General features: G+C 50.2%; 8 protein-coding genes across 8 annotated transcripts; 4 read left to right on the forward strand and 4 right to left on the reverse strand.

The window, feature by feature from the left end:
- Window positions 1-276: 276 nt before the first annotated feature.
- Window positions 277-4,070, reverse strand: AUEXF2481DRAFT_63479 (uncharacterized protein; the record flags this gene model as incomplete). Its single annotated transcript, XM_013490496.1, has 4 exons — window positions 277-569; window positions 631-3,763; window positions 3,814-3,973; window positions 4,033-4,070. 4 exons carry the CDS (start codon window positions 4,068-4,070, stop codon window positions 277-279), a joined length of 3,624 nt encoding a protein of 1,207 aa, XP_013345950.1.
- A 174-nt stretch (window positions 4,071-4,244) lies between these two features.
- AUEXF2481DRAFT_77967 (glycoside hydrolase family 29 protein) lies at window positions 4,245-7,770 on the forward strand. The gene is made up of 4 exons (XM_013490528.1): window positions 4,245-5,190; window positions 5,240-5,934; window positions 5,990-6,555; window positions 6,610-7,770. The coding sequence occupies exons 1-4, from the start codon at window positions 4,724-4,726 to the stop codon at window positions 7,432-7,434; spliced, it is 2,553 nt and encodes an 850-aa protein (XP_013345982.1). The 5' UTR covers window positions 4,245-4,723; the 3' UTR covers window positions 7,435-7,770.
- An 895-nt stretch (window positions 7,771-8,665) lies between these two features.
- Window positions 8,666-9,915, forward strand: AUEXF2481DRAFT_77968 (carbohydrate esterase family 16 protein; the record flags this gene model as incomplete). Its single annotated transcript, XM_013490529.1, has 4 exons — window positions 8,666-8,742; window positions 8,797-8,929; window positions 8,980-9,119; window positions 9,176-9,915. 4 exons carry the CDS (start codon window positions 8,666-8,668, stop codon window positions 9,810-9,812), a joined length of 987 nt encoding a protein of 328 aa, XP_013345983.1. The 3' UTR covers window positions 9,813-9,915.
- Window positions 9,916-10,759: 844 nt separating this feature from the next.
- On the forward strand, window positions 10,760-11,965 carry AUEXF2481DRAFT_77969 (uncharacterized protein; the record flags this gene model as incomplete). Its single annotated transcript, XM_013490530.1, has 3 exons — window positions 10,760-10,949; window positions 11,012-11,832; window positions 11,939-11,965. 3 exons carry the CDS (start codon window positions 10,760-10,762, stop codon window positions 11,963-11,965), a joined length of 1,038 nt encoding a protein of 345 aa, XP_013345984.1.
- Window positions 11,966-13,654: 1,689 nt separating this feature from the next.
- On the reverse strand, window positions 13,655-14,209 carry AUEXF2481DRAFT_580505 (uncharacterized protein). The gene has a single exon (XM_013490557.1). It carries the CDS (start codon window positions 14,042-14,044, stop codon window positions 13,757-13,759), a length of 288 nt encoding a protein of 95 aa, XP_013346011.1. The 5' UTR covers window positions 14,045-14,209; the 3' UTR covers window positions 13,655-13,756.
- A 165-nt stretch (window positions 14,210-14,374) lies between these two features.
- On the reverse strand, window positions 14,375-15,767 carry AUEXF2481DRAFT_2992 (uncharacterized protein; the record flags this gene model as incomplete). Its single annotated transcript, XM_013490180.1, has 2 exons — window positions 14,375-14,956; window positions 15,006-15,767. 2 exons carry the CDS (start codon window positions 15,765-15,767, stop codon window positions 14,375-14,377), a joined length of 1,344 nt encoding a protein of 447 aa, XP_013345634.1.
- Window positions 15,768-16,650: 883 nt separating this feature from the next.
- Window positions 16,651-19,007, reverse strand: AUEXF2481DRAFT_579751 (uncharacterized protein). The gene is made up of 3 exons (XM_013490558.1): window positions 18,487-19,007; window positions 17,946-18,431; window positions 16,651-17,892 (listed from the first exon to the last, which is right to left on the reverse strand). The coding sequence occupies exons 1-3, from the start codon at window positions 18,859-18,861 to the stop codon at window positions 17,080-17,082; spliced, it is 1,674 nt and encodes a 557-aa protein (XP_013346012.1). The 5' UTR covers window positions 18,862-19,007; the 3' UTR covers window positions 16,651-17,079.
- An 82-nt stretch (window positions 19,008-19,089) lies between these two features.
- Window positions 19,090-21,080, forward strand: AUEXF2481DRAFT_37682 (uncharacterized protein). Its single transcript, XM_013490380.1, has 2 exons — window positions 19,090-19,999; window positions 20,046-21,080. The coding sequence occupies exons 1-2, from the start codon at window positions 19,154-19,156 to the stop codon at window positions 20,781-20,783; spliced, it is 1,584 nt and encodes a 527-aa protein (XP_013345834.1). The 5' UTR covers window positions 19,090-19,153; the 3' UTR covers window positions 20,784-21,080.
- The last annotated feature ends 98 nt before the right edge of the window (window positions 21,081-21,178 follow it).

The raw sequence follows: 21,178 nt of genomic DNA on the forward strand, positions 1-21,178 counted from the left end.
TTCTTCTTCTTCTTCTTCTTCTTCTTCTTCTTCTTCTTCTTCTTCTTCTTCTTCTTCTTCTTCTTCTTCTTCTTCTTCTTCTTCTTCTTCTTCTTTTTCTTTTTCTTTTTCTTTTTCTTTCGGACGATGGCACATCTTCTTTGCACGCATGTGGTTGGTACGCTTCCAATTACATGAACAGCGAACAGGCCATAAAGCCCACTTCCATAACTATGAAACCCCCTAAAAGCACTGATAAAACGCCACGCTTCCTTGCTACCTTCCTTCCAGACCTCTCTACTTGCCACTGACCTGTCCCTCGACAAAGTCCAACGCTTGATCCTTGGACACGACATCGATACTACTCGTCTTGTTGATGTAGCTGACACCATAACATTTCTCAGCCACCAACAACATCTCAGGTCTGAATGTTGTGCAAATGAATTGTCCCGATTCGGAAGACTCGGACAGCATTTGAGCCACAGCGGTACGGTATTGAGCGTCGAGGTTTGCGTCAATCTCGTCGAAGAGGTAGAAGGGTGCTGGGTCAGATGCTTGGATAGCAAAGACGAGAGCAAGAGCGCACAGACCTATGATTGTTATTAGTAAGGATGAAGTATCAAGGAAATTGGAGCAAGGGAATATGCTTACTCTTTTGTCCACCAGAGAGTTGTTGAATGCGTTGTTGTTCGTCGTGTCTGCTGTTGAAACTGACACTGATACCAACACCAGTGTAGTTCTCAACGCCATCCTTTCTACCCTCACCGTCTTCACCACTCTCTTCCTCGTCATTCTCACCACGAGCAATACGATCGGTACGGCGTTGAATGACCAGTCTACCCTTTCCAGCAGGGACAAGCTTTTCGAAGATACGAGCAAACTCCTTACTGACTTGACGGAAGGTACGCTCGATGGCTTCGTCCTTGCGTTGATCCAGAACGTCGATGAGTTCTTGGATACTCGACAGCGAGTTCTCTAGTTCCTTGCGACGAGTTTCCAGACTCTCACGTTGACGAGTGAAAGAGTTGTACTGTTCAAAAGCCTTCTTGTTGACATGACCATAGCCCTTGAGAGCATTTTTGACCTTGTTGAGCCTCTTGGCTGCCTTGTCCCAGTTCATGCTTGTGTATGGTTCTTGGAAGGCTGATTCGGGCAAGACACCAAGGTTGCGAATGCTGATGCCGACAGCTTCTTCCTTCTCCTTGAGTGTGGCACGCTTGGCAGTGTTCTTCTCCATCGATCTCTTCTTCTTGGAGATGAAGCGAGCGAGCTCTTCTTGTTGACGTTGCTTCTCTTCGCGGGATGTGTTTGCTTCCGAGAGCTGAGTTTGTGCTTGTTCGAGTGAAGCCTCTGCTTCTTCGAGTTTGCCCATGACATTTGACAAGGCTTCGTCTGCACGTTCAAGCTCTCTCTGTCTCTCACCAAGACGCGCATTGCCACCTGCAACACCACCAGCACCGAGCTCGGCATCTTGAGCTTGTAGCTGGTCAAGTCTCAGACGAAGGTTCTCGCGAAGCTCAACCTCCAGACTGGCCTTGCGACCCTCGAGTTCTGATCGTGTGGAGCTCAACTCTGAGAACTGCTTACGCAAGGTCTGTACAGTTGTGCCGAGTGTCTCCAGCTGACGCTCTTCGGCCGCTGAGAGCGCTTTTCTGAATTCAGTGTTCAGTTCTGTCTCGTAGGCAGTACCTTGCTCTCCAAGTTGCCTTGCAGCCAGCTCAACGCCGTTACGAGAACGCTCCTTCTTCTCAAGCTCCTCGTGCTTGCCTTGTAAAGCATTGGTCTTGTTGCGCAGCTCTTGACGCAGAGGACCGTAGCTGTTCTCGGCTTGCAGACGTTTCTGATCAATCTTCTGCAAGTTGCTGACAGCCCTCGTGACTTGCTGATCCAGTGCCTCGAGCTCACGACGAATCTCATCACCACGATTGCGGTGCTTCTCGTGTTCTGCGCGCCAGACTTGGACGTTCCGTACACCATCAAGACGTGATGATCTGGGGTCGTGGAAACCACCAGTCAGAGCACCCTTCTTGTCAGCACGATCACCCTCTGGTGTGATGGCAGAAACACCATGGCTACGAGCGTACTGTGAGGCGGTCGCAAGATTGGGACAAACGATAGTCTTGCCAAAGACTTGCTCAAATGCCTTCGCGTACTTCTGCTCGTATGATATCTTCGTCAGAAGATGTACCGCATCAGCCGCGTTCGGGATGTTGGCAGGTCTTGGTCGGAGACGATTGAGTGGCATGAATGTGACTCGTCCTGACTTCTCGCGTTGAAGGATTTCCAATACTTTGGTAGCAGTTTCGTCTGTGTCGACCACGTAGTGGAAAAGACTATTTCCAGCAGTGACTTCAATGGCGGTCTTGTATCGGTCGGAGGTGGGCTCGAACAGCTCAGCAAGGGTACCATATACACCTTGGATGTTGTGTTGGCGAGCAATACGACGGACTGCTGCAATACCTCGACTTGTGTTGTGATCTGTCATGTGCGAGAGGAAGCGTTCTGCCTTTTCGAGTTCTTGCTGTGCGTTGGTGATGACTGAATCGAGCTTGGCCTCCTCACGCCAGAGTTCCTTGCGCTGATCCATCAGACGATCTCTCTCGTCCTTGGCCTTTTGTACATCGGCTGCCATGGTTTGTGTTTCGTCGCCACGGTTGTCGATACGGCTTCTCAAATCTGCAATTTCCGATTCAAGTGTCGCGATCTCTTTCTCGAGTGCTGCAACATCATCGGATGCTTGCATAGCAATCGCCTTTCTCGTGGCCATAGCAACGTTGATCTCTGCAATCTCCTTGCGTAGCCAAGTATCTCTATCGCGCTTGCTTTGGAATTGGGTCTGTCGTCCCTGTTTGGCATACAGTCTTTGACGCTGTCCCTCTGCCTCGACAAGCTGGTTCTTGATAGTTGCCTCCTGCTCCTTTTGGGCATTGTATTTGGGGAGAATCTCGGCCAGTTCCGCTTCACGCTGCTCGATCTGGGCGCGAACTTGTTGCAGGTCGTTGGCATGACGAGTTCTTGCTGATTGAGCGGCAGATTGGCCATCTGTGAGAGTCTTGACGTCCAGTTCCACCTTTGCCTTTTCACGAGAAGCCTCCTTGCGCTCGTCTTCGAGCTGTTGTCTGTCGAGATTGAGGAAGTCGATTTGTTGCTTCAGGCGGCTAATCTGGCCATCCATCTCTTTCAGGTCTTCTTCGCCCTGGAGGAAGTCCTGGCTGTGTTCATCGGCACCGACGACATCGTTTTGTCGTTCTTCGTCGATTCTGGCCAGCCAATCAGCGACTTCTTCCTGCTCGTTGCGATAGATGGCGTATTCGAGACAGCGTCGTTCGCGGTCCTTCTCTTGGTATGCCCTAAGTTCTTCTTTTTCTTCTTCAAGCTCGCCCAGTCGCTCGCGGATGTATGCCAGGAGGTCATCAATCTTTGCGCGCTTGTTGTCTGTGTCGGTGACAATCTTGAGGGACTCTGTTCTGCGTGATTCGTAGACCTGTGTACCAGCGACTTCCTTGAGGAGATTCAATCGCTCGCCGTCCTTCATGTTTGTGAGGGTCGTGACACGCCCTTGCGGAACAATGTAGTAAGGGTTTGAGCGTGAGAAACCCGCAGATTCGAGGAGATTCATGACATCTGCTTTGGTGGCATTCTTGCGATCGAGCGAGTATTCGTCCTTCTTCTGGCCGATAGTTCTGCGGAGGACCAGTTCTTCTCTTCCGGTAGGGAAGCGGCCGTCGGTGTTGTCGAAGATGACCTCTACGTAGGCCGACATGACTGCAGAGCCCGAACCTTCCTACGCGATTGTCAGAGAGAGCAAAGAGGCAGCAGGCGGCGCAAACGTACGTGTAGTAGAGCCTGTCGCTCTTCGCGACCCATCTGTGTGTATGCATCGCTCAGGACGAATCTGATGGCGGCGAAGAAGTTGCTCTTGCCAGAACCATTGCGGCCGACAATGACATTGTGCTTTGGCGAGAAGGGCTCAATGACCGTTTGGTCCTTGTAGCTGCAGGCGCATCGAGTTAGGGGTGGCCTTTGCGTAATGGGACATGTGCTCAGACAAACCTCTTGAAGCCCTGGATGATGATCTGTTTGATGTGCATGGTCGCAGCTCATACAATGCGCGACATGTACGTGCGAGCGGGCGGTAATGTGTTGCGACAAAGTGGGTTGCTTGACACGCGATACAGAGTCGACGCGTCGAGACGTGTCACTTTTGCCGACCTTCCGCCGTTCATGCCCGGATCCTTTCTCGCCTTTTCATCTTCCACTGGAACACAAGACCAGTCCAATCAAGAAACGAGACTCATCAGACACCATCAGTACTGCGACTGAAGACACCGCGCACTGTGGCCCTTGATTCTCTACGATTTCATCTGATGAACTGGTGAAGCCTACAGCCAGAGGCAGTCCGTCCTTGCAGGCCACACGCCCAAGTGCTTGCAAGTGTTTGACTTTCTAGAATGCTACTCAATTGCCGATACGACTATTCGACCTGTGCAGGTCCGTAGTTCTTCCCCGGGCCCGCATGTTACCCTGACGTTCCTACCGCTGGTTCCATCCTCGCACTCACCTGCCTACCCCGCCTCTGATGATCGTCTATCGTACGTCAATTATGCTTCATGCCCCACGAGCAAACGAGGCATGATACCCGATGCATTTAGCCATAGTTCGCTGAGTGAAAGACACTCCGAAACAACATATAAGTATTTAGTATCAGGCATGCCCTTTCCCTAGATCACATACACCGCACGTCATGTCTGCTTTGAGCTATCCAAAGCTTGCCCTGCTAGGCCTTGTTCCTTTGGCACTTGGTCAGGGAGGCTTAGTCATCAATCCAAAGAATGCTGGTCTACAACAAGCCGGCAGCCATGCCTCCTCTGTGCCAATCGATCTCTCGGGCATGGTCAATAACCGTGCCTTTGCCATGACACCTGGCGATGCTGATTTTGACGGCATACATTCTGGATACCCGGCTCAATTTTTGCCAGACAGCAACTTCACCTATGCAGGCGTCAATTACATATTCCCCCAATATAAGCAAACGGGCGACGATAACGTACTTGCTCAGGGCCAGATTGTTACACCCTCTCAAGGAAGATACTCTAGTATCTCGATGCTTGTAGCGGCGGAGTCTGCCGTTGCTACTGGCTACGTGAACGTTACCTATACCGACAACACTACCTCCTCAAGTCCAATCCTTGTTGATCCATTCTGGTCATGGTGAGTAGAAACGATCTGCAGAACGTCTCGGTATCTAACTCTCACCTAGGCCGTATCCATATGGTGGTGATATTGTGTTTCCATATTACCTGACTAACAGCAGCGTGGACTACAATCGCTCTATGATATATCAATCGGTCAATTGGCTTGATTCGACAAAAGAGGTCTCCAGCATTGTGCTACCCAATGTGACATCAGGTGCTGCAACTGGACCTGGCGGTGCTGCTCAAAATACGAGGTTGCACATTTTTGCAGTCTCGCTCGTCACAGCGACTGGTTCCGGAATTAGCCTTGAGATTCAACAAGCGCGTTCGACTCAACTCTGGATGGAAGGCACGAATAAGACTCAAATTTTCGAGGCTGTCGTTGTCAATACTGGAAATGACTGGATCTTGGCAAACAACAGTGTCAAGGTTACTGTCGAAGCTGCAGGCGTCACAACTGTGCATCCGGGTATCATCAACAGACTTCGCCCTGGAGACAGAGCTACTGTCCGCATCGGTGTTATCAACGCTGGCGGAACACAACCTGGTACTTCGGGTGAGGCCACCTTGCGTATCACAGGCGCAGGCGTGCAAACAAGCTCAAGTTTCAGCGCAACCTTCGGCATCTCAACTTACGAAGCCACATACGAGAGCATCTATAGTCATGAGAGCCCTCCTTGGTACACTGGCGGCAAATACGGCATTTTCATCCATTGGGGAGTCTACGCTGTCCCTGGCTGGGGCAACTCTGGAAAGAAAGGTGATTGCACAAAGGTTAATGATCATACTGGTAACACACAGCTAATAGCGAGCAGAGCAATATGCAGAGTGGTACTGGTGGTACATGAACCAGGGCAATGACAGTTCGAACTCAGCCGACTTCTATGAGTACAATCTCGAGACATACGGCCAGGATCATGTCTATGATGACTTCATCCAGAATTTCACCACCGAGCATTACAATCCTAAGGAGTGGGTCGATCTGTTCGCTGACGCTGGAGCTCAATACTTCGTCCAGGTGTCGAAGCATCATGAAGGTTATGCCCTCTTCGATATCCCAGCCAACATTACGATGAGAACCAGTGTTGCCCAAGTACCACACAAGAACCTGCTGCAGATGCTGTTCGATGCTGCCGAGCAGTACCAACCACACCTCCACAAAGCCACGTATTTTTCTTTACCTGAATGGTTCCATCCCGACTACAAGAAGTATGGGTTCGGTGAAGCTGATGGCGCCGGATGGCCAGGCGGTAATGCCACCAACCCTTACACCAACGAGACACTGGCCTACACGGGTTATGTGCCAGTGAATGATTTTGTCTCGGACCTCATTCTTCCTGAAATGCAGATCTTGGCTCAGATGGGTACCGAGATCATGTGGGCAAGTAGATTTTGATGCAATATCATGCAAGAGTTTTACTGACACTGGCTTAAGTGCGACATCGGAGGGCCTAATCTCACAGCCGAGTTCTCTGCTGAGTACTTCAACAACATGGCAGCTCAGGGTAAGCAAGTCTTGATTAACAACCGCTGCGGTCTTCCAGGCGACTTTGATACACCCGAGTATGCCCGTTATGAAGCTGTGCAGATGCGCAAGTGGGAAAGTAATTTGGGCATGGACCCCTTCTCATACGGATACAACAGAGCGACGCCAATTTCTGCCTACATCAAACCTGCTGATATAGTTGCATCTTTGATCGACATCACCAGCAAGAACGGCAATTTCCTGCTGGACATTGGACCCCAGGCCAACGGCACAATCGTCGATATTGAGAAGCAGAATCTGAGAGCTGCGGGTAAGTGGATCAAATCCCACGGAGAGGCCATCTTCAACACTACGTATTGGTTCATCACTCCTGAAGAAGGAGACACTGTCCGCTTCACGCAAACACCCAATGCCTTCTACATCTTAACTTTATATCCACCAAACTCCACGCTGGTCTTGGACAGCCCTGTGCCATACGTCACTGGCGATCAAGTTACTGTCGTGGGTGGTAACATGAGTGGCAGTGTCGTACCCTCGAAATTGCTCAGCAATGGGAGTTTGGAGCTGACCATTAGCGATGCTGTGATTGCTGGTGATGAGTACAGCTGGGTATTCAAAATCATGTTCGGTGGCGTCAACACGATGGGTAATTCGACATACACCGGAAGCGCTCCTCCCGCTCAGCAGACAACCAACGATGCCGGCATGTCTTCTGCTGATTGGACAAAATTCATCCCGTCTGCGGTGCTTGGTATCGTCTTGTGGCTGGTGTAGATGATTGACAATCGTGGAAAACCGAGAGTGTTTTCCAGGACGATCTCGAATGCCCAGCACCCTCTGATCTCTTCGATTCGCATGTCTGCCGCCGACACGCTGTGCAGTCAGAGCAAGGAAGCAAATAGAGGCCACGGTGAATATCAGTATGTTCCAATGGCAGCCGCCCTTCACAACGTAAATAGCAATTGGTCCAAGCACGGCAGTACAAAGTACAAATATGTCCAAAGTGTAAACGATGTCCGAAGTTGGTGTTTTGTACGCGAATAGAGGAGTTGGAATCGTGAGAGTCATCTTTCAGATGTGTTGAAGGAGATTGTGGTCAATGGAGCTGGACTCCGCATGTGAAATGGACCCCATGACTCGGACCACGCAATGACGAGACTCGATGCCAAGGCGGCGTCGCCCGGTCGTCATCTGGCACCCATTTGACATCAGCCTCGATCGCTCTTCTTCTTTTGTGAAGTCTTCTCGCAGACTTGGGATTATCAAGACTTCTCAAATTCGCATGTCTCTGGATTCGAGCATTTCCTCTTGGCTGTTTTCATTCGTCAGTGGCCGGGCTGCTGACGAACAATGTACCTGCCGTTTTCCTTCACCCCTGCGCCATCCTCTTGCGGCATACCGACATTCTTCGATTGAAACATCCGGCACACCTTCACGTGTAGAAATAGCGGCCGCACGTGTGATAAGTCGTCATCACGACAAATCGAAAGTGCTCTCAACTTAATTTACTAAGTATGCTAGCCACATGCTGCCTAATAGTTGTGGATGTATCTTGTACCTATAACGGTATGTCTCGTCTCAGACGGTAGGTCAACGCTACAGGGCTTGAGGTTGCGCAGCCGCAACTCCGGAACCTTGAGTCCGCTGTCTCACATCGTTCTTTGCACCTTCTCTTCTTCTTTGACTTTGTTCTCTCGCTCGGACGTCTCACGCTGTCCATGTATTCAGCGCTCTGCCACCGCGGAGAACCTTTAGAGTTGCCAAGTTCGAATTAAATCAGGCGGTTGTTGACCATTTGAGTATACCTTCCAGAACTCTATGCAGATTTTTCATACGCATCATCGTAGCTATTGTACTTCTCGGATACCGTCAAATCGGCATGAATCGAGCCTATATAATGTGGAAGACATTGCGCTTCCAATGTGCTCCACACATCAATACGATACACGTCTCGGATTTACACGCAATCACAGTCACAGCCCATCCAATCTACGATCATATTATCATGCTCATCAAGCCTCTCTTGTCGTTAGCAGGCCTATCTGCGCCATCTAAGAATATCTGGGCAAACACAACGAATGTGTAAGACCAATCCTGTCTGAAACATCACCGCCAGATCAAAGCTGATCTGTATAGCATTGCGTTCGGAGACTCTTATTCATACGTTTTGGGCACTTCAGGTCGCCAGAACTACAGCTTCATCGGAGACTACCAAAACCTTGGCTTCTCAAGTCAAAAGCTTTTGAGCAGCGAGATTGTGCAGAGCCAGGTAAGATCATGTTTCAATCGAGCTTTCGAGACTTGTTCTGACGAGCAAAGACGAGTACCGCGGAAGGCGGCCCAAACTGGCTCGAGCATCTCACTGGCTGTGGAGTCAATGCTGGTACTACTTCACCATTGGATTGCAACATTCAACTGTGGGACTTTGCTTTTGCCGGCGCGGATATCGGAACACAATAGTAAGTTGGCTTATAATATTCCATCGCTCTGTGCACGTGGCTAACGAAATTATCAGCACCCCTAGACACAAGTACTTCACGGTGCCTCTCGTAAACCAGACTCAACAATTTTTGACATATGCACAACCCGCTCTCTCCAACATCACCACCCCGGAGTCAACACTCGCCTCTTTTTGGATTGGTACAAATGACATATTCGACACCGCCACTTCCACTGTACCCTTCAAAACTTTGTACACCAATATGATCGCTACTCTTTTCGCTTCCATGCAGACCATTCACGATGCTGGCTATCGCAATTTCCTCATCATGAACCTCGCACCTTTGGACAAGACACCGAAGAACGTGCTGAAGAGACGTCCATTGCCCAACTCTAGCATGGTCAACCAATTCAACTCCATCCTCGCAAACCAGGCGGCCCAGTTCCAAAAGACCAATGCCGACTCAAACGTCGCACTCTTCGACACCAACACTTTTTTGAATGGTGTGTTGAAGAACCCAGCGCCGTATGGTATCAAGAACACCACTGGATTCTGTGCAGCTTGGAATCAGCCTAATGTTGTCGCAGATGCTACTGCTTATGGGTGTCAACCTATGGACGAGTATTTCTGGTTCAACACTGCGCATTTGACTACTCATGTTCATGAGATCTTGGCGACAGAGGTTCAGAAGTTCTTGAGTGGCAGCTCATGATTAACAACGGCTTGAATTCGAGGCGAGCGTAGGCCTGACTATCACTTGGAAGTTTGCTTCGAGAGGAGAGCGTGCCAACTGCGCTGTACATATTGCCAAAAATTGGTTCCTCTTTCACGTACGGCCACAGTCAGCTGAAAACTGGGCATCCCGTCCGCTCTGCCATACATAAGCAGTTGAACGGCAGATTAGTACTACGGTGGGTGACCACGTGGGAATCCCTGCTGCTGTACGTTTTGCACCCTTTTTTTTTCAAATCAATTTTTTTTCTATTCCAGCTCATATCTCTTGACTTTTTCGTTCTTTTGAAAGGTCTTGAAATCTCGCTGTTTTTGATGTCTGTCATCCGCAGTAATGTCTTGGCTTGGCGTTCTCAAAGGATCTCTCCTGGGTGATGTCTTAGTAATGAATCGTGAAATGAATGTGTAGATTGCGTAGGTTATCGATGCGCTCGTGTATGAGTGTTGTATTCGTATCATCTATCCGACAAAACTTGCCTTGTAATATTTGGTCTCGACCTGTGGTCACGACGAATTTGGTCGTAGACCAGATTCCAGAACACAGCATCTAGAAAACGAAAGTTTGACATAACTTTTCAACGACAAGGTCTAACTCTATAAAAGTCGAATCGGTCCTAGATAAATAATCGAGTATTATTCTAAGCTGAATAGAAAGGTGTCAGCAGTGAAATGTAGCGAGCATTGTCGTCGAGAAGTGGTTTTGTGCTTGTCAGCTGGCTAACCCTGGTTATCCCAAGGCCTCGGTTGCACCTTCCATATAATGACAAGTCAATGGTTGTCGCAAGGAAAATCGGATTACAGTCAAGTTATTGGAAAAAGGCAGTCCCTCAATCGATCATAGAGCTGGGTGATTCGTCCTTTGTTCGAACAAAGATAAAGAAAGGTAACAGCAAGGGAGCCTCACATGCAACCCCCCCCTTCCTCAGAATGCGGCAAGGACATCCTTTGTCTTTCGATCCCAAGAAGGAACTCTGCGGCCGTGTCTTCTTGCGAACTCATGTCCTGATTTTCGAAGGGCGACACTATGGTAGGAAAGAAGCCAAAGGCTCCCGCACAGCCCTCGAAGGATACGTTGAAGAGGTTAGGCTCGCGAACCAAGTGCTAGCCATCGAGAACGGTAAGAATGAATCCTCGTTCCACGATTTAGAAGAGAATGATTGATGCTGAGTGTGCGCATAGCCTTCAAAGATCAATACGACTACATTGTAGACCTACAAAACGATCACGTAGCCTTGACTGTGGACAACGACGACTATGTCAAAGCCCTTGTGGAACGCGACAACACCATTGATACCTTGACGGAGCAAGTGAAAACACTCACGCGAGACCGTGAAACCGCGATTGCGACTCTAGAAGAGCAGCTCAAGGCCGCTGGAAAGAACTACGAAGATTTAGAGGAAAAGAGCAACCAATGTTATAAAGAACTGCAAGACAGCAAGACAGTACTCGCATCTGTGGATATTGACCAGGCTATGGTCGATAAATTCTTTTCTGAGCGCAGTACTGCAGCAGAAGCACTTGCGGTGGCAGAAGCAGCAGCAAAACAACTCACTGAAGAGAATGAAGAATACAAAACCGTTGATGCGGAGCTCAGAGTTTTACTCCAAGCCGCAGAGGCAGAGATTTCGGAGGACAGTAAGCTGTTGAGGATCATGGAGCTCATACGGATCAAACAGATGCATGTGCGAGGCATAAAGAGGCTCATGGAATCTTCCAACCCACCAGAACGGACAAGCAAGGGCGAGCATGGCGATGACCTTGAATCGCTCAGAGGTCTCGAAGCCATCCAGCTTCCGAGACAACGCGATGACGAGATTGCCAGACTAAAGCGTCAAGCCCAAGAAAACGAGGCTACAATCGTGGCGATGAGAAATGACAAGAACTTTATCGCCTGTGCCTACAGAGGTGAAGCTTGGAAGCAGGCCGGAGGCTTGGAGAGAACAGAGATGCTCAAAGACTGCTGCGCGACGACTGCAGAGCATCCGATCGAATCTACGAGTGTAAGTCGAGACCTAGTCCGAGGGACGAGCATCGTGTCCTACCAGCCTCTACACACGATGACCCAACCATACGATGGTCTTTTCAACATACTGAATTGTATGCAAGGAGAAAGCAGACATGCATGGTATATAGCCGAGTCAGCATTCATCAGTCAGACAACAAAGACATATAGCTGACACGTAGAAATCCCTTCTGGGAAGTTGCAATGATCTGCATGCATGTTCGAGCCGTACCGTCTCAACGGTGCCATATGAACGATGTGAGGTGATCGTAATAGTTGACAGCTCGTTCTTCAGGTGACTGCAGATGTGATGTTACACCGTAAGAGCGCTAGTGGGATGTCGGCAGATATCCTTGGTACTGCAGGGATCTTTCGGCAGCTAGAAGACTCAGCTCGATGATGAGCCAATCTAAAAGCAGAAGCAGTTCGTATCTGAGTTGCGGAATCTATCGCCGATTGGACTCACATGTGCCTCATATGATTGAGTGTGTGGTGTTACTGAAAAATTCGATTCGCCAGAATACAGTAAACCATAGTAGCCATGAGACCGCTACCTGCGTTCATGTACTGATGCTTTGGATTTCGAATTCATGAGACCCTCCGAGTAAGAAATCTTTGACTGCATGTATAGACCAGAAAGTCGAAGCCTCGTGATCGACTGACAATTAATCGGGTAGCCGCATCAGAGGCGTCAATCAAACCTGGTATTGACTTCGATCGGCTGAGCATCGACAAGTGACATTCGTGAGGTGCATGTGTTTTGATTCTTGCATCTGTGGGTATCCGACAACAGATTTCGCAAGGGCGCCAGGATCGGATGCAGTACATTCGGGTCGTTTCAATGGCAGCTTAGCGGTGTGTACCTGGTAATGAAATTGTGAGGACGACATGCGAATGGCGGATTAGACGCGGTGGTCGCATCGGCGGAAAAGCAGGTAGGCGCGTTGCTGCAGGTAAATGTTAAAGTCAACTCATAAGGACCAAAAGATTCCTCGAAAGTATGCGGCTGTTCCTCGACTCACTCGGCTCTGGAAGTAGCAATCGATGTTGTTGACATAGAGTTTGCTTCTCGAAGCCTGCCGAATGTCAACCTTGACATGACGTGCCAAGCACATGAGTGAGCCGACTGCAAGGAATATCTGCACGTCTGCACCGCCGTTTACTGACTGGTCTTGTGTAACCCAAGTAGCAGGGGTGAAGAAATCCCGGAGGCCTCAGGCAGACGACGAGGGTATGGTTTCGGGGACACAACAGCCTAGCTTTGGCGCCTCGCAAAGCGCAACTGTCTCCGACTCTTCGTTGCTGGCAACTCACCCTCGCTAGCACTTTATGCAGGCAGTGTCAGAACTGGCAATGATTTCAAGATGTATCTTGCATTCGTATCGAGATACATCTGACCCGCTGTCCAGGTTGCGATGAGATTACAGCGTCGTTGATAACCAGGTCACCTGAGCGCATAAGATTTGGTGCCGCAGCAGGACTCTCACAACAGAACAGAAAGACTTCTGCTGCAAGATATGAAGATTCGCAGGGATGGGCGAGATTGTGCTGCTTTGGAGAAGGGACGAATCAGACGAGTACCTGCCAACATAGTATCCTGGAGGAAATGAATCCCCGCAGTAAGGTGGATGAAAGAAGATGCACACTGGCGCAAAAGGCTGCCGGCACCGGGGCTGCCGGATCTGTTCTAAGTCCCGGGTGCACGCAATGGGATTCATTGTCAAAAGGGAAGCCTACCACATTAACTTGAATTAGCTATATTGAAACACTCTTGACGATGTCACAAAGGCCAAATTTCAAGTATCGAAGGATAAAATAGACAACCGAGACAATGTAGCATGTGCTCGATGTCCCGTCACACGATGAGCTAGCGTTCCTGATGTCAGGCACTGTGGCAGCTGTTGCCCGGTAAATCGTACATGCTATTTGATAAAAATTCCCCGGCTGGGTGACAGAAAGAGCCACTGCTGTGAAGGATATGCAGTGCCACAACGCCAGACTTGCAAAGCCTTCCCGCATATGTCACTGCACTCCATGACAGCTATTCTGTACGACAGTGTCGCGACCGCCATTCGCAGCAACTGATCTCTATGGCGAAGTGCTCCACAGTGCCACGTCTGTGTATGTCTGCCTTGTGCTCGTGAATCACGGATCACGCCAATGCATGGCCTGTTCTCGAGCACCATTCCAAGCGAGTCACAATTCACCATCTCATTTCTCGATAATACGAGGCTACCAAGACTATGGTAATGTCAAAAAGGCAAGGGGGTTGAGTCGACATTGGAATATATGTTCAGAATTGACGTGTACCTAGGCAGGCATCTGAAAGATTGAGCTGGTCGCAAGACACTGAGATTAGCGAGCCCTAAATGCAGACCAATCTATTATACAACACGCTGAGCCTCCATATCCAGCCATGTCTCGAGAGCCGCCAGGTCAGATCAGTTGCAAGATAGTACCATGTACTCACTTTATATTGAAGCTGGAGTGCATTTGCAGCATTCGTGAGCCTGGCCGTATGATTGTGCCTCGAAGAATGCTCAGAGACCCATATTCTTTTGATCCATTCGCCAAACACCAGCTTCACTAGCCACATGATCCATCGGTGAAGGCGAGGCGGACCAATCAAGATAGGGTTGAGCGCCGACGTAAGGCCTCAGAAGATCACCGGTCTCATCAATCTTGTTGTCCACGGGGTAAGCATTGGAAAGGCTGAACATATCTGCCGTGCTGTTGAAGTAAGACGTATTGGTAGACATTGTCTGCGGAACTCTTTGCTGTAACGAAGATGTCTCGACCTGAGTGCTGGGATGTTGGTGAACCTGATGTGGACGACGAAGATTACGTTGGCGCGTCATGTCGGAGGAGGGCGAGATGCCGTTCAGCGGTGATGCAGCCAGTTGCTGGCGGCGGACAGATCGGCGAGTCGCCTGCCCACCCTTGGCGCCCGCCTGAACTCGGATTGGTGCGGGATTGGGATTGCGTTGCGTCTTGCGCTTGCTGTCCTTACGGTAGCGAGTGGTCGAGCGGATGCCGTAGTCAACGGCATGTTTAGTCAGTCGCCAGTAACTTGTTTTCTTGGTGCCTGCTTCTTGGTTGGGTGGAGGTACCCTCTCGAACGCCTGCATTTTGTAAGCAAAAGCCGCTTGGTAAGACATTCAAAGTACTAACCGCATTCATAGATAGGTTGTGTCGCACACTGTTCTGCCAACCCTTGTTACTGGGATCCTGGGCCTTCGAACTGTGAGTGCGAACCCACTCGTAGAGATCTTTCAGAAGCATAGTGTGGTCGTCCTCCTTCTCCATTAGAGCTTGTCTGAGTAGCTCTGCATAACAAGGATCTGAATTCTCCAGACTGTCATCGGCCTCATCAGTGTCCTCCAGAGTGTGTAATTCATCAGGCACAGGAGAGTCGGTCCATTGTCGACGACTATACGCGAGTTCATCTGATGTGCTGTCGTACTCTAAAGCCGGTACATCAGAGAGCGGAAGGATATGGATGTTGTGATAGAATGAATTCGGAGCAGTATCGTCGAAAGTCGTCAAGTCGCCGCTTGAGAACTGATCGATAGGCAAAGGCTCCTTACTGAAAGCAGCTGGTGGCAGTGATGCTGATGGTACGAATTGGCTCGTGTAGACTCCTTGCATAGCTTGAGGCGATTGCAGAGCGAACGACATGGATAACTCGTTGAACTGAGGCAAGTCACCAATCCAGTAGTTGGGCATGATCTGGTTGCTTGGAAAGATTCCATTGGCTTGTGATGGTGCAAAAAATCCAGGATCGCCTTCCGGGCTGTGCTGCTGGAGAGGGTAGTCGCGACCATTGATACTGTCAGAACGGCAGTGATGGGCGATCGACAGCCTATTAATGTCATCGACAGGCTGGTTCCACCAGTCCGACTGAGAGTTGTAAGAGATCGCATAGGAAGACATGGCGTAATGCTGTTGGGTATAGATTGATACTGCAAGCACGAAGTGAAAGATGCAACAGTGTCGCAACGAGCTGAGCCAATCTAGAGCTTTGATGTTGATGTGGATGTCGATGTGGATGTGAAGTGAATATAAAACGATCTGAGACACGTATGGAGAAGGATCGGAAGGACCTTTTATGCAACGTGACAAAGGCTTGGATGTCCACGAGGGTAGAGCTCTTACTAGCCGGTTGTCACGATGTGACCAGTCAGGGCAAATTTGATGCTCTTGCATCCAGTGATCAGACCGAGAATTAAAGAAAGATCCCGTTGAGCATTTAGCACAATGTATGCTATTTCCAATACGCTCTTCCGAGCTGGCTTGAAAGAAGCACCAGGGAGTGGTCAGTCGCATGACAAAAAGCATTAGAGGCTCCAATTCAGACGTTCCACAATGGACAGCGGATATATCTCAGCAGGGACACAAAGAGGGCTTGGATGCTATGGAGCTAGAGCATTCCATGAAAGCGCAGCCCCATGGCACATCCGGTGGCCACTGCGAAGCTCAATCACCAAGACGTGGAGAGGGTAACGCCCGAATGTTCCGGAAGGCATATCCGTCGTGCTGTGTCACCTAGTGATGCAGGCGAGCGGCTGCAGGCACCACACACACGCACTGCGCATTAGTACGAAGTTTAACCAGTCTCTTCACTCTGGCAGCATTTGGTCAAAGCAGTAGGACCTGTTTGAAAGATGTTGCTGCATGGCATTGTACGCAGCCATGTACTCGCCTGTCAAACACTTAATTCATACTGTCTTCGATAGAGAAGGGTAGGAGTCTGCTTGATGTCAGATAGTGATTTTGAATGACAGCAAACTCTACACTACCAGATAATTTCTCCAAAAGTCGTCTTTTGGGGTTAGCACAAGAACGATATGAGCAGCTTTAGCCCAACCATTGGTCTCTGTGGATCATGGTCTGCCTGATGTCAAAGCGATGTTGAGTCTACAACGAAAGCATGCTGAGATCCCGTGTACAGACATGCGTGAAGCCGGGCCCTGCAGCAAAGGCGTCGATGATACACATGTTTCGGACCAATGAGCGTTTCTGAGTATGCATGATTTGGAATTGACATGCAGCAAAACATGAAGTCGTAGTTGTATTCCTGGCTCTTTAGAGCAGTGACTGACCGCTCGGTGACGCTGATGTGTTGGGGTGCCATGACGCGGCAATGCGAAATGGGCGCTCATTTTCTGTAATAGATCTTCTTAAACTGGAAGTGCAGCTGAAGAATGCCCTGTGGTAACATGTCAGAAAAGCTTAGACCAACGCATTATGATCTGCATGGCATCGAGCCGAGATATTGGAAGCATCTATATGCGGAAAAACAGTATGCTTCGAAGTCACTCTCGGAATGATGCGGTGCACTGTGTCTGCCGTCGGCAAGGCATAACGCACGGCAAGAATGACAAGATTGACGTAGACTCAAACGAAGGCATGTACCAACACATCTCGACCGAGCTCCGCACATGCATATGGGAAGGAGGAAGATTTTGCAACATACCTTGTCAAAGCTGCTTCTGAAGCCACGCTCACGCTTTGCGCTGTAGTCCCATTCTTTGTCAACAATGCGGAAAGCAATGTCTTCATACGGAGGACCTGCAATGAAGCGTATCAGGCATGTGTCTTCGGCGCCGGCGGGTGCGAAGGATTCGCCTCGTTTACGACCATTCTCACGCTCGATGCGGAAGGTGGGAGCTTTGGTCGAGTCAACAAGGTCGGGGTAGAAGATGTTGAACTTGTAGCCCTGGACGACCTTGGGAGGAAGATTTTCATGGTCGTAATGAGTCTGGTTGTACTTGTTCCACTCATAGCCCATCTGGACTCTGTTGAAATAGCGTGGCTTTCTCGGGCGGTATGTGTCGGCCCATTTAGGTCTTCCGGACGAGACGTCTTCCTCGGCATTGAAAGCCTCCTCATTATCATTGAAGCCTCTCGCAGCCTCTCGGTCGTATAGTGCGCTTGTCACGCGAGACACGTCGTCACGCTTTTGTTCAGATGACGGCACCAGATCGGTGCTCGGTGTTTTGTTGCTATTACGAGCTGGAATGTACCCCAGTTTGAGGACTCTGCGTCTGTCTTGGATCTAGTGTTTGGTCAGCAGATTACCTTTGCAAAAATCACGGAGTCATTGCATACCAGTTTCTGCTTGAAGTCCTCTTCTTCCAACGAGACCAAAGTCTTGTCTTCCGGATTCAAGCGCAGTAGAGGCTCGGGGTCTAGAGAAGCAGCCGCTCCTGCTTGCAGATGAAGCTCTTCCGAGGAGGCCTGCGAGGCAGAAGCCAGGCTTCCTCTGACTTTGTTTTGCAGAGCCAGAGCTTCTTGTTCTTGCTGTTGTCGCAGAGAGAGCAGACGAGCACCTACAACGGATTTGGAGACTTGGCGCAACCTGGCCTTGGCCTTGTAGATGGACAAGCTCTTGAGCAAGTTTTCCCAGTAGTCGACATCAATATCGTCGTTGGACCTCAGCTTCGCCTTGACCTGCTTCTCCAGCGCCTCGAGTTGTTCGTGCGTCTTCGGGGCAAGCAAGCGATCGATTTCTGGAGTGACGGATGACATGCCACGTGCGGTCTGTAGTTTCCCGGGAGCAGCACACCGTCTGTCTTTGCAAATGACCTTCATTGTCTAGCACGAAGCATCAGTTCAAGGTTCGAGCAAGCCGGGTGGACCAAGCACGTACATTCCAAAAGTCGCGATTACTTCTGCTGTGCTCCAATGCCAGATATGTGTCGATGGCCTTGTCCAATTCGTGCAGCTGCATGTCGTCGAGGCCTTCGAAGACACCCTCGGGATCGACGGCGGGCAGTTCCTCCTCATCGTCGTCGCTGTCGTAGCCGTCCCGGGTAGCGTCCAGGGCACGTAGAGTGACGGCGAGCAGATCGATAGGGTCCGCTCTACCGGCGCGGGCTCTTATGATGGCCTTCTTCTTCGCTTGCTTGAGCACAAAGCGGTCCTCCCCAGCAACCCACGCTTCTTCTTGGGCATCCGCGGCAGATCTTTTGGCTGGAATGCTGGATCTGGGTTGGCCGCCGCGTCGCATAGCCCCGTGATCCATGGTGGCCAGTCGTCTATTCGCAATGCTCCGGGGTCTTGGAATTATCGTGCTCGACCAGATGGAATGATTCGAAGATAATTTACTTGATAGCAAACATGTCTCGGTCTATTCTGGTCCGTCCACGCGCGCGTCGACATCTCGACCCTCTTCTCTGACGCGCGCCAAGGCCCGAGTTGTTTCTACCAGCCCTTGTTACCAGCCACCGACCTTCACTTTCTCAGTCCTCAACTTTCGTCCGTGCAATCAAGTGACACCCACTCTCTGACTTTCCTCATGATCCAGAAATTGCAACATGGGCACGGAGGGGCGCTGGGAGCTGCTCAATCTCGACCTTGAAGGGCTACCCAAGCTTCTCGTCAAGTATGTTATCAGTGAAGCTGGCTATACCGTGTCCATCACCGACCTTGCAAACATATGGGTAGAAAGTCTCTCCAATCCGGAAATCATACGTAACGCCGAGAGTCAAAGCTGCAGCATCAATCCTGGTGATGATGCCGTCCAATTGCAAATACTGCTTGAGCAGATCCGCCGTGTTCTTCGTCATGAACACGACACTACCGTCCATATTGCTTTGCAGCCTCCGAATGACCTTACCCTCGCACTGAAAGCTCCCCTACCGCCTCCCTTGCCTCCTTTTGAGTGGAACATGGTACTCACCAAGGCTACATCGACCGAAGTGGTTTCTGAAGTCATCTCTCCTCTTCTTCTTCTGGCTCATCAACAGCAGCAACAGCTCAACTTCCTGCTCGAAAAACTCAAAGACAAAGATCATGCCATGTCAAGATTGCTTGACAAGATGGAAGCCACCAATACCGATCTTGGTTCTGTCTTCCCAGGAGTTTCAGTTGGCAGGAATTCTCAGAGGTCTTTGAAGAGGCACCATGTGGCCAGTCGTGTACCGGGCCTCGCTCCATTCCAGCCTGGCTCCGAGCTTCTACATAGTGGACCGTCACCGACGGCAGAGAGTCTCTATGCCGTTCTTCGTGATGTGTCTGGTCGTGTAATACCAGGATTGGCAAAGGCGCCGTCGGAGACATGGTGGCAGGACATGACGAAGCAGCAGGGAAGCATAGCAGTCAATGTGCCTATGCCTGACAATCTGTTAGATGATGAGACAGACGATGATCTAGACTTTCAGGTATGCGCAACATTGCTACCGAAGACTTGACTAACAGAGTGAGCAGACACAGACGATACCAGAACAATTGCAGAGACAGATGCCTGCCGACATATCTTCTCCGGTCCGCTCAGCTCGACGAAAGCATAAATTGAAGCATGCAAACGACGATAGCACTGACGACGATCAAGTCACTTCGTCTCCTCCTCCTATGCCCATCAACCATCGCCTTGGACACGTGGAGCCACTAGTGCCTAGCAGTCCAAGTAAACTCTCCAACACACAGGCAAGACGCTTGGGGGCGATCGGAGGTAGGTCCAGCTCTCAAGCCCTGCCGCCTTCACTGCCTCCCTCTTCACCTCCCAATCCCCCTGCCGAAGCCGGAACGAATCGTGGCCTGCGATCGAGAACAATGCTGTCACCGACGCCGTCATCTATGTTGCCTCCTCAGAGCCAGGTATCTCCATCACGAAGACGTAGGCTTGGTGAGATTGGACGAGGAAGCTCTCAGATGCAGCAGTCCCAGCCTTCTCTCAATAGATGGTCATCACAGGCCCCTTCCATCATGGAAGAAGAACAGCAGGCTTCTGGGTCGGACCTGGATCCAGGGTCTAGCGCTCGTGAGAGTCGCGAGATCACGGCTGAAGTCCGGCAGACTCGAGCAACCAAGCGCAAAGCTAGCGAGGAAAGAGAACCGACTCCAAGAGAGACATCAGAGGAGAGGGCCGACAGGAAGAGGAAAGAGTTGAAAGACAACCTGAACGAGAAACCAAAAGCGCCAGTAAAGCGGAAAAGGCGGTTCTAAGCTAAGTAGTCACTGCGTCTTGAAATCGAGAAGTTCTTGCGACAAGCTCTTCTCCTCGAATAGTGCTGGCGGTTGGCTATCAAGTGATGTAAAGTTCAAGTATCAAGTGATGAGGTTAGCGGAGCAATTGGAAGAAGGCGTTGTCAGCTGCTCACCTTCAAGTGCTGATACATTAGTGACGAAGATTATTCCAAGAATTCGACTGTTTCTTGTGTGCAGGAGCCATTTTCAGCCGTCGAGTTTCGTCTGCGTACATTCTCTGAATCACCAGGACGATCCAGGTACCGAGATCGTGAATTTCTCGGTGTTGATTTTCTTGGGCGAGGACGTGTCGCCGGTCGTTTGCGCTTGTCTGTTTGTCGCATGCACTCGAACATCTCACATCAATCATCTCG

This window comes from Aureobasidium subglaciale (assembly GCF_000721755.1).
Source record: "Aureobasidium subglaciale EXF-2481 unplaced genomic scaffold scaffold_5, whole genome shotgun sequence".
Taxonomy (NCBI): Eukaryota; Fungi; Ascomycota; class Dothideomycetes; order Dothideales; family Saccotheciaceae; genus Aureobasidium; species Aureobasidium subglaciale.

Coding starts and splice junctions, on each gene's coding strand:
- AUEXF2481DRAFT_77967 (XM_013490528.1), top strand. CDS start 4,724: ATGTCTGCTTTGAGCTATCCAAAGCTTGCCCTGCTAGGCCTTGTTCCT. Junction 5,935..5,989: donor GGGCAACTCTGGAAAGAAAG/GTGATTGCACAA, acceptor AATAGCGAGCAG/AGCAATATGCAGAGTGGTAC. Junction 6,556..6,609: donor TGGGTACCGAGATCATGTGG/GCAAGTAGATTT, acceptor CACTGGCTTAAG/TGCGACATCGGAGGGCCTAA.
- AUEXF2481DRAFT_580505 (XM_013490557.1), bottom strand. CDS start 14,044: ATGGTGAATTGTGACTCGCTTGGAATGGTGCTCGAGAACAGGCCATGC.
- AUEXF2481DRAFT_579751 (XM_013490558.1), bottom strand. CDS start 18,861: ATGGATCACGGGGCTATGCGACGCGGCGGCCAACCCAGATCCAGCATT. Junction 18,432..18,486: donor GTAATCGCGACTTTTGGAAT/GTACGTGCTTGG, acceptor GCTTCGTGCTAG/ACAATGAAGGTCATTTGCAA. Junction 17,893..17,945: donor AGGACTTCAAGCAGAAACTG/GTATGCAATGAC, acceptor ACCAAACACTAG/ATCCAAGACAGACGCAGAGT.
- AUEXF2481DRAFT_37682 (XM_013490380.1), top strand. CDS start 19,154: ATGGGCACGGAGGGGCGCTGGGAGCTGCTCAATCTCGACCTTGAAGGG. Junction 20,000..20,045: donor ACGATGATCTAGACTTTCAG/GTATGCGCAACA, acceptor CAGAGTGAGCAG/ACACAGACGATACCAGAACA.